At 27.0% G+C, this 11937-nt stretch overlaps 1 protein-coding gene across 1 annotated transcript; it reads right to left on the reverse strand.

The window, feature by feature from the left end:
• Positions 1 to 329: 329 nt before the first annotated feature.
• On the reverse strand, positions 330 to 2362 carry LOC120082785 (uncharacterized). Its single transcript, XM_039038088.2, has 3 exons — positions 2089 to 2362; positions 1767 to 1998; positions 330 to 883 (listed from the first exon to the last, which is right to left on the reverse strand). Exons 1-3 carry the CDS (start codon positions 2311 to 2313, stop codon positions 462 to 464), a joined length of 879 nt encoding a protein of 292 aa, XP_038894016.1. The 5' UTR covers positions 2314 to 2362; the 3' UTR covers positions 330 to 461.
• Positions 2363 to 11937: the final 9575 nt, after the last annotated feature.

The raw sequence follows: 11937 nt of genomic DNA on the forward strand, positions 1-11937 counted from the left end.
AAGTATAAATAACTATACATTAGGTTAACCCAATGATAAACACATTAAACTGGCATGACAGACAGTGGTCCAAATATGACCCCAACGGGTCGGCCCAAAAGCAAGTCCAATTTTTAAAAAAGTGATTCATATCCAAAATCTAGATAGAACCCACTTTTTTAAAAACGAAAAATAAACCCATATTTTAAGTTAGAGGAATGAAACCTAAACTTTACTAAGAGAATCCTCATTACTGATTGAATTATATTTCAATTATGTCCCTAATTAAACGGACTTTAATTTAACATTATTTTCAATCATGAAGTGGAAAATAACATAAAGGCTTGGCCTTGGTTCTAATAATCATGGGATTGTGGATTTTATTTACACATCAGCACTATCAAAGTTTACAACTAGACCAAGAAGAAGAAGAAGAAGAAGAAGAGAACTCTACAATTAGTTTTATAAATAAGAATAAAAAATCAGACAACTTGAACAGCCGTCCGATTAGGCAATATGTCGAGGAAATCAACGGTGAGCATGGAGGCTGTGGGCTTGGAAAGGCGAGCAGATGAAAAGGGAAGGACAGAATTAAGAGGCATTGACATGGTTCTTTCACATGCGCTAAGCCATTTGGCTTGCATGTATCTCTGTTTTCTCCATGGTCCCAAATGCATTTTCTTTTCTTTCATGCACTTTTTCGCTGCGCCGCATATTACCTTTATTATGCCTTCCAGTTTCTCCACTTTTCCGACGAATATTTCCGGCAGCCGCCGCACCAGGCGGTTGTACTCCTCGCTGCCTCTAGCCATTTCAAACTCTGCTCTCAAGTTTACCTCTATTATTAACCTTACTTCTCCTTTCTTTGAATTTTTGTGTACCACATCCAAAAATGTGTGTTCCCCTGTTCAATTTCAAATTATATATATATTATTTTCTTTGCTCTACTTTTTTTCCTTTCCTTTTATTTTTATAATATATTAAACACCTACTCAATATGCCTATTGTTTATTCTTACTTTTTCCTCTCTAGAAAAGTCCCCTGCTTGGGGAGCTGTACACCACAAACTCTATGCATAATTTATGTAACTTTATGAACTTTTAATTTAGGGGGAAAAAAAACACTTAAATGTAACCATCTATTGTGTATCACTCCTATATTCAATCATTTTTTTAAAGAAAAAAGTTATCAAAAAAATTATTGTTTCGTATGTAAAGAAAGAGAGAGTTTATGTATAAAAAACTTGTGTCACATTTGAAACTTTTAGAATTTTATTAGCTATGAAATTCAACAATATTTTAAATTAATTAATAAATATTAACCCAAAGATTGAAAGGGAATATTCTTGAGTTAAAAAATAAAAGTCTAAAATCAAATTAAATGAAAACTAAATTTCAAGAGTAAAATTGTAATATTATGAAACTTATGAATTAAATTGAAATTAAATTCAAAATTTAACAATTTTTCAAATAGAAATTAGACCCAAAACTTAAAGGTCTAAAAATATTTATTTTTTTTTTTTGTAGATATAATGTTTGCTTTCTATGTCGAGTAGAAAGCTAAATTTTCAGTGTGGTTCTCTAGATAGTTGTCGAGGTTTATTGAAAAAATAAGGATTTATGGACATGAATAAAATTATTACTGGTTGGATGTCGGAGCTTTTTAAAAAACAAATGAACCAAGATATAATTTAGTGGAGCACCTAATAAATTGTCACATTTTAGCATCCTCTTAACAAGTAATAATAATAATAGAAAAAAGTTCTTTAATTTTGTTTGTTTGTTTACCTGAGGGTATATGCTGTGAGCTTTTCCATTTGGTTTTGCAAACGGCACTATCGTAGCCGGCGTTTCTCAGGTGACCGGAAACCTCCCTCAGCAAACAGCTCCGACAGCCCGTCATTGCCAGAACGGATCTTCCACATCCACAGGCTCCTCCGGTCGCCTGTATTTCTTTAACTGCCTCCTTTGTCGCATTTCTTATCTTTGATTCCACAGAATTAGTCCGACATATCGTCCCCTACATTACCAAAAATTAAATACACTTTATTAAAATTAACCTCAAATTTTCTTTTAATTATCTAAAAAAATCAAAACTAGAAATACTCACTTGTAAGATCTGATTTTGAGTCTCCCAAAAGCTCTTGCTTTCTTCCAAGCTCTCACCGTTTTCTTTTTCTTCGTCATTTTCACCAAACGGCGTCGTTTCACTCTCTTGGCTCTCGAAACTACTCCCGAATCCCTCCGCCGGAAACCCTTCGCCGTCGTCCAGAAACCCAAAAACCATACCGGAAAAACTCGAAACCTCGAATCCCGGGAAATTCCGGCCGGTCATTTTTAATTTAATTTAATTTTTTTTTTCAGTTGTGTGGGTTGTGTAAAATAGATTGGAACACTCTGTTTTATATATACCAAATGTTGGGATGAAAGCGGGCCCTACCCGTAGAACCGAATTGATAAAACAAGACGCCGCGCACAAGTGGGCTCCACATTGATGATGTGGCGTTTCCGTATTGGATATGATGGATCAAACTGGTATACTGATCCTCGTGGACTTTAATAGACCGGACAGCGGGGATCCACGTCAGTTTCGACAGATGCAATAATGCCGATCCATTTAATCAACCTAATCTGGATATGCTCGAATATCCACCATACCACCCTTTTCTTTTCTTTTTAATACTTTCGTTACAAATTTTATATAATAAGGAAATTAATCCCAAAAATTAATATTCACTTATATAACTACAACCATTGTTATTATTTATTAACATACAATAAATTAATTTTGCAATATCATAATTAATTTCAGGATCTTTATTAAGATTCTGTTATTAAAAAAATTAAAAGATCTTATATAGTTATGAAAAATAACTCAAAGGAAATACTTTGTTTAGTTCAATAATTATGATAATCATGTAATAAAAAACTTGTATGTGATAATAAGTACCTTATTTTGTTAAGATATGTTCAATTGAAAACTAGAATGTTTTTTTTTTTTTATAAAGATTGGAATAAACTGTTGCTGAGTTTACAAACAATTGTGCAAATGGGGCCATGTGAACAACTTCCTGGCTTTTTGGTTTTGGTTGCTAGTTGATAAATTTGTTTATTTATATTTATCTTAAATAAATAATAACACATTTTTCTCTTTATTATTTTTTTCAAAAATGAAGATAAATGATATTGTTTATAATTTTGTTACCAAAAAGTGATGAAGACCATTCGAGAATTGTTTAGCAAATAAAATATTCATTACATTTCTTAAAATGAAATGTCTGTCCCCTCCCTCACATTTGTCTCAAGAGTTGTGGTGAATATTCTCTCAATAATTATAAAGATAATAATAATTTAATTATGGCGATAATTTTAAGTTACATCTTATATGATATTATTTATAAGTAGAAACATGAAACTCGATGTTTTTCGTTTCTTAAATGCAAGCATTTACAGATTACAAAATACAAAAGTTGTAAAGTATTATAAACTTTTATTCTAATGGTGATAACTTTGTTGAATATCTCTTGATAGTACTAATAGAAGATGTGTGATGGTGTTTTTTCTATTTACAGCTTTGTTTCAATTTCTTAACAATTTATTTTTTAAAAAAATGATTTAACATTTTGTTGCCCTATTCATTAGCCAATATCATATACCTCCAAATTAGTTTAAATGTAACATGTGATTCATATTAACATCTCATCCAATAATTGAATTATAAATTTTTCATCTTTTTAACAAATTTTATTTCTTTTATTAGTTTTAAAATGTTGGCAAACCTTTACTGAACAAAAATTAATTTTTGGAAAACAAAACTTTATATGTTGTCAACTTTGCCATAGAGTCATTCTTACTAAAATTAGATTCTAAAAATAAAATTTTGTTGAATATCTCTTAAAAATATATACTTTTAACACTAGTCTAAAATCTCCAATGTTTTTCAATAATACAAAAAAAAAAAAAAAAAAAAAAAAAAAAAAAAAACAATAAAGAGAAGTTAATAGTAGGTAAAAAAAATCCAAATAAAATAATAATGACAAAAGTTCCTACTTAAAATGAAACAAAATATAAATAAAATTGAAAAAGACTTGAGTTGATATTGTTAATTTCACAATGTGTCTTATCTCTTTAATCTATGTCCTATTATATCCAAAATGATTTTTTAAAAATCAATCATTAACTTTTTATATTTAACAATGAAAATATTGTTAATTTAAAATACAAGCAGAATATTCTAGCTCATCCAAGCACTCGAAGTATTTGTCGTTTTCCTCCTTTGTAGTTAGGGTGATATTCCCCTATATGTCCAACCGTGCTTAATAAATTCAAATATTATTAAAACGCCATTTATAGAATAAAATAAATAAATAAGTAAAATTATTGTTGTCAAAAAGAAATACTAAAATTATCATTCCAATTAATTTATTTAGTTTTTCTCTTAAACAATTATGATCCAGATAGGATAGACAATTTGAAAATATAGTTACATTTCATGTTTTTATATATGTAAATTTAACATCAAATCGAGAAAGTGAATTTTAATTTAAATCATTGTTTTAAATAATTTTTTTGCATCATATTGATAATGATAAATCTTGTAGATTTATAGTTACCCACTCAATTTTAGATTGAATATTATAAAGCATTATGAACTAACTTATGAACGTGTCTTAGTTAAAAATTTTTATATAATTAATATTATAATTTCTAATAAATTGTATAAGTTGAAAATACTATCCTAAAGTACGAGAATAGTTACAACTATATTCTCAAACTTTTGATTGTAAAAATTGATGTCTCAAACTTATGCGAGTGTCTTGGACTTTCAAACTTACATAATTATAAAAATTGTAGCAATTGTATAAATTAGAGGGTTCAATTTATATCATTCGGGGTTCTAATTTCTATAAATTTTGTAAATTTGAAAGTCCAATTTTAACACTAGTATAAGTTTGAGAGCTCAATTTTTACAATTAGAAGTTTAAGGGTGTAATTACCATACTTCAATAGTGGTTTTTGTAATTTTTCCTATTTTGTAACTATAATTTTATATTTTTAAAATTTAGAATAAAAAATAAAATAGTTGTTTTTCAAAATGTGCAGTATTTGATTAGAAAATTTGAAAACTAAATAGAAATAAAATAAAGTGGTTAAAATAATAATAATTAGGTTTAAATACTACTTTGAGTTTTTTTATTTATTTTGGTCTCCATACTTTTAAAATATTCACTTTGGTCCTTATATGTTCACTTTTAAATTTTATTTTATCTTTGAAATTTAAAAAAGTATTCATTCTAATCTCCTAAAAATGAAGTAAAAATAGAAATTAAAGAACAAAATAAATATTCTAAAAGTATAGAAATGAAAATGAATAAGAATTAAAATAAAATAAACAAATACTTAAAAAGTGGATATATGAAAATAATATTTAAACCTAATAATTATATATTTGGGAAATGGAGAAGCGAGGTATTGCGAAAAACAATTAGCGAGACAGAAGAAACAATTAAAAGCGACGCAGCAGATGGGAGATGCATTTTATCCTAAAATCATAATCCGGAGGTAAGTGGTGGGAGCCACCGTTCAATTATTAGACACTTGATTAAATTGATCTACACGTGGATAAATCCATGACGTTGATGATCGATATTTTTTTTTATAGGAAAGTGGGACCCACCTGTTCCCCTACCAGATTTTAATCATTGTACCTTATTTTTTTGTGGCGATCATTTGAGTTGAGATCTTTGTAAATTTCCTCAGCCGACGTGGCAATTACGCGGCTCCTCGCCACCGCCGTTGACGCTTATTTGGCAGTTTCCGGCGCGTGAGATTCCCTTTCGCTACCGGACACATCCAACTCCACAATTAACTCCCTAAGGCTAAAGTAATCTATATTATATACAATCCTAATTTTTCAGGACGCCCTTGATGCACATGATTAATTTCTTAAATTTGTTATTTAAAAAATAATTATAAAATAAATCATAAACGGAAGAACTATGTAATGTAATGGAGAAGAAGTAAGAAGTTCTTAGATTAAAATCTAAATTTCATATCAACTTCAAGATCCTAGATAAAGTTCCAATTCCCTCACATAGAGTAATAATGACGTATTTATAAGAAGAATGTGATAAAATTTACATTTTCCTCTTATGTAATATGGATGAGATGGATCTATATGATCGATAAATTCACTTTATTTAGCATTTATGTTTTCTTATCTTTTTTTTATTTTCTTTGTCTATCTTGTGAGGTCCAAATTCCTCCATAATAAGGCCCATGGTTAAATTTTAGATTTGTCATTTTAATTATTTAAATATAATTAATTTAAGAATAAAATGTTTGAATTTTTAGTTAAATTTTAAAAATAATAAAAATTTCTAAATACTTCTTTTAATTTTTCACCTTACTTTTTAAATTTGGCTTGAAATTTTGAAAATGTTTTAGAAAGTAGATAAGAAAAAGAAAGAAATTCATAAGTGAAAGTAATACATATTTATTAGTATTATTTTTAAAAACCAAAAATTAACCAAATAGTTATCAAATGAGATATAAGTTAAATTTGCATGTTTGTTCTATTTTAGTTTATAAATTTTAAACCACTCATCTAAACATTGTTTACGATATTGTAGTATTATGTCTCTAAGTAATCATTTGTAAATGTTCTAAGGAAGTCACATATCTATTACCAATAGCATTACTTGACACTCGACTTATTCTTATTCATTTACTATAGATTTCTTAAACAAGTTCATATATATAATCGACACATAAAGTATGACGCTCTCGAATATGGATCCCAAAACAAAATAGAATAAACTTAAAATTCAAATATGGTCATTTGTAAAGTTTAAAATGGACTAAAGTAAACCATTTAATCTTGATGTTTTAATTTTGACCTCAAATTTTTTCCTCGTATTTACGGAAGCTTTTTAGAATTCTGTAGAAGAAAAAAGAGGACCAATCCAATCATTGAATTAGTTAAATGTATAGAATATAAATTAAATATTAATGTTTTTCATTTTGCATTGTTATTACATCAATGTTTGAAAACTATTAATTTTATTTTCTTTCAAGGAGAAGTTTGATTAAAGGATCAAAGTAAGCCACGAAACATCATCAATTACCCACAGATCTTCCAACGACAACGGTGGATGAGCCTCCATGACATTAAAAGCTAGCTGCGCGAGCCGCAACACATAGCCAACTTTTGTTATATATAAGCTTTTGTCGTGTGCAAAATTATTCAATAACATTATTTTTATTATGATTTAAAATTAATTTTGTTGATATAAATTTATATTTGAAAGATAAAATCAGACATTATATTTATTATTTCTTTTAATACCAACTATAGAGATGAGTGACTGAATCTCCAATCTTTTAGATGGAAGATCACGACAATTACCGTTGAAAACATTGTATTATGTTTGGTTTTAGTAACTAATGATATGTTTTAGAATATCTTTTGACTGTGACAATATCAAAATCACTTTAAAATATGTTCTTAAGTTTTATGAGATATAATTATAAAGATGTTAAAAGTGATTGTCAGAAAACTTATGGGCATGTTTGGAAGTGATTTTGAGATGGTTAGAATCCTTTTTTCTTTGCCAAAATCGCTTTTCTGGGTTCAAATTAATTTTAGAAAAATCTAAAATCATTTCAAATTGGTTTTGAAGGAATTAGTTAATAAGTGATTTTTGTTAAGTGATCAACCGTGAATTAGTCCCAAAATGGTTATCTAATTCAGATTTTGTTAAAATATTATGGGTTAGCTATTTGTGAAATCATTTCTTAAAAATTTTAAAATATTGGAACAAAAGATAACAACCATTATTTGTCATTAAATTATTAATAAAACAAATAATTATATATTTTTTAAATTTTCTTCTTACTCAAAATATCAACTATGCATATAAGAATTTAACAATAAAATAAATAGAAATAGATATTTACCATAACTATTTAGTTAATTAATAATTTTTCAAATATAAATATAATTTTGAGTAATTGGGTAACTCTAGATTCACTTTTTGAACCAAACATAATAATCTAAAATCACTTTCAAATATTTGAAAATTACGTTAAAAAATTTGTAACTAAACATAAATTTAATGGTTTAAAAATCAATGGTACCTAAATCTCTTTTTTTTAAAAAAAAAAAAAAATCACTACTCTAACTATCACTCTCCAACACACATATATGGTTTAAAACAAATTAAAATGAATGGATTTGTAAAGCACATTATAATACAAAATCTATTCACTAAGAGCCTTTGAAAAGAAAAAAAATAGAGTATTTTTTTTAGAGTTGAACAATTATTATGTGAGAGATTGAATCCCCAACTTCTAAGAACAGATCACATGTGAATACCATTTATTCAAATTCACTTTTGTGAGCGAATAGATTTTTCATGACAAGAATCCAACAATTTTTTATTTTGTTGCAAAAAATGGGACTAAATATTTAAATGTGTTGTAAATATTTTAAAATAAATTAAAAGGTTGGATAAAACTAAAATTTAAAAACAAGGGTGAAATCAAACAACATAAGGATTTAGCTTGAATATAGCCATTTTTTGTGTGTTGTTTTTTCGTGGGGACCTCAAACATTCTTCACACGTGTCCCCGAAGCTTATAGAAGTTTGTGGACGATTGATGTCAATTTTACATTTCTTTTACTTTATTAATAAAAAAAAATTAAGAAAAATGAAGACAATGACTTTCGGGGTGAAAATGTGGTAGCTGGACATAAAGAAAGAAAATGCACATTGAAAATCATAAGGCTAACTACTTATGGGATTTTTTTTTTCTCCATATTTATTTGATAAACACACAATTCTTACTTTCCATGATTTGAAAGTACTAAATGTTTTTTTTTTCCTTTTCATCCAATGTAATAAACATAAGATTAATTTTCATGGTAAATTCAAGTTCTTCTTATTATTATTATTTCATTCTACCGTTCTCTATTTTTCTAGAGGTATTTTTCTTTATCAAAATGAGTTTAACTCAGTGGTATTGACATACATTCCGAACGAAAAGATTGGAAGTTCAATCCTCCACCCCAATAATTGTTGTACTAAAAAAAAGGTTGTTTTTCCTTGTGTTAAATGTCATATTTTTCTTGAATTTTGACATGAAGAGTACCTATTATCATATTATTTTCATGAGTAGCAAATAAAAATGTTAAAAAGTTAGGTCGAGATAAATTTATGGTTTTTTCTTATAAAAAATTTTGTGATTGATTTGAGTAAATTATTTTCTGCTTACATCAAAGCGTACTACCGCATTTTATAATGTATTGCATTAGGTATGGTCATGTTTATCATCATTCTAACGCGATAACCATCTCTATCCGACAAAAAAAAAATGTTTACCAAATATTCATAGAAAAACACAAAAAGGGTAAGAAAAATTTAGGCATTTTATAACATATTGCATTATGAATTACCATGTGTAGTCTTAACATGATGACCATCTCTATTGCGATCTTTATTTTTCTCACCAAAAAACACAACAAATTGTGAGAAAAATGGGAAAACACAAATAATTTTTTTTTCCTTATCGTGATAGAGATGGTTGTCGTGTTAGGGCTACAATAGATATGATCATGCATCCCTAACGTGATACATTATAAAGTGTGGAAGTACGCTCTGACACAAGTAGGATGTTAGATTTCTTATATTTGTGAGAGTAAGTCATTAATCATAAATGACTCTATGGATAAGTCATCCAAAAAAAAAAAAAAAAAACTGAAACACGTATACCTAATAATGAAATTTGAATAAAAAATTCTCATAAATAGAAAAATGTCAAACTATTTAAAAAAATAACAAAAAAAAATATACTAATAGATAGTAATTTTCCTTATTTTTCTATTTTTAAAAATCTCCCTCTCTCTGAACGGTGAATTTCTATAAAACGAAAAAGAATTATGAAATTTGTGCAGTCCCTCTTTAATAATTACGAAAAGAACGTCTACCTACAAATTAGATCGTCTAATTGTGGCCTACATTGGTCCAGGCCACCCCAAAAATTTCATTTGGCCTCATTTATTTTATTTTATTTATTTTTTAATCTTTTATTTTCGAAGTTTTCATTTTTACTTATATTCAAAACAATGTTAATCGACTTTTAATTAGCATATCTATAAGTTTATTTTATCTTTTTATCAAGTTAAACGCGGTCGAATTAGTTACGATAATATATCATCGACTTAAAGATAAGAGGCTTGAATTTTCATATTAGTGTTGATCTTGTCTTTAGACTTTTTTAAAAACTTAAATATATAAATTCAATAATTTTTTTGATTAAAAATTACTTTTGATTCCTGAACTTCTAAAAATTGTTACTGAACTTTATTTGTAATTGATTGAATCCATGTAATTTTAAATTTATAACAATTTAGTCTTCAAACTTCAATAACCATTAATTTAGACCCTATATTTTACTATTTGTAACTATTTAGTCCTTGTTGGGAAAGATTTACCCATGTAATTGTGTTAAATTGATTGAGAGTCATATATGTTGTTTATCAATAATAAAAGCTATATTGTTAAATAATCTAAATTGCGGTGAGTTTGATTAAGTTATATATTCATTCATCTATGTATTTTAATTTATACTATTTAAAAATATTATTTCTGGAACATATAGTCTAAACGAGGTTAAAATTGCAAGGACACTTTTAGCCTAATTTCTATTACATAATTTGTTGGTTACCAACCCGAAAATTGTGAGGGTTTGGCCCCCAAACCATAATATTTGAGTCCTGAAAATGGGTCCTCAATAGTATGAAACTTGGGTTTTTGCAAGCTTTAGTTACAATCTTTTCACGGGATTTATACTCATCTCTTTTCTAATCTAGACATAAAAGAAGTGGAACTTGTCTTATTACTGTTTTTGTGATCATTTTTTAAATTTTTTAAAAAAACTTACTCTTATTTGATAATCATTTGATTTTTAGATTTTTGTTTTTGAAAATTAAGTTTATAGATATTACTTTTACCTCAAATTTCTTCCTTTGTTATCTACTTCTTACTAATGGTTGAATAAATCAAGTCAAATTTTAAAAACTAAAAAATATAGCTTTTAAAAACTTGTTTTTGGATTTTGGATTTTGGAATTTGGCTAAAAATTCAATCATTGATGCAAGTTATTATAAGAAATTAGGAGAAAATAGACTTAATATTCAAAAATAAAATAATTACCAAACAAAATCTAAAATTATCAAATAATTTATGATTTCCCCTATGTTTGATTTTTCTGTTTTTTCTTTCCTTAAAAAGATAAAATCAATCCTATTATTTGTTGTGGTTTTGTAATGGGTAAACAAAAATATTTGTTTAGTATATTTCAAAATCGAAAAAGAAAAAATGGTTGGTTTTTGCAAAAATATAGCAAAATTTGCAAATTATGTACCCGATTTAGGTCTACGGTATTCAAGTTTTGGGGCGTGGTTCAAATCCCACTTCTGACATTTTTATTTTTATTATTTTATTTTATTTTATTTTATGTTTTTACAATTTAGTTCTAATTGTTCTAAAAGTTCACTTTTCTTTATGTATTGACACTTTCAATGCTAGTGAATGTTTAAATTGATTAATAATAAACTTTTATAATACAGAACTTAATTTTCAATGGGAAGAAAATTAAGAAGAGGAATAAAAGACATCTTAAGAGAAGAAAACACACCATTTCCACTAATTCCTTATAAATTTAGAGAAAGAATTAGAAAACTTTCCTCTCCCAAACGTCGATAAAAAAGTCAATTTTAACATTCATGAAAAACTAAATTAAAAATTTTTAATACGTAAGAGATTAAATTAAAAAAATAAAAAGTCAAATATTAGAGACCGAGGTATATATTTACCTACTTCAACAACAATGGTTGAAAAACGTAATTTTGAGAGATTGGAGGTTGTTTTAAATCCCAACTTGAAGTTGTTGGGAT

Source organism: Benincasa hispida, chromosome 8 (genome assembly GCF_027475165.1).
Source record: "Benincasa hispida cultivar pf3 chromosome 8, pf3_genome.v1.1, whole genome shotgun sequence".
In the NCBI taxonomy this organism is placed as follows: Eukaryota; Viridiplantae; Streptophyta; class Magnoliopsida; order Cucurbitales; family Cucurbitaceae; genus Benincasa; species Benincasa hispida.

What these genes read in the sequence shown, in the direction of transcription:
- LOC120082785 (XM_039038088.2), bottom strand. Translation starts at nt 2,313, where the DNA reads ATGACCGGCCGGAATTTCCCGGGATTCGAGGTTTCGAGTTTTTCCGGT. An exon ending in CTCAAAATCAGATCTTACAA is followed by an intron (nt 1,999 to 2,088) that starts GTGAGTATTTCT and finishes TTGGTAATGTAG; the next exon opens with GGGACGATATGTCGGACTAA. An exon ending in CTCACAGCATATACCCTCAG is followed by an intron (nt 884 to 1,766) that starts GTAAACAAACAA and finishes GAAATTGAACAG; the next exon opens with GGGAACACACATTTTTGGAT.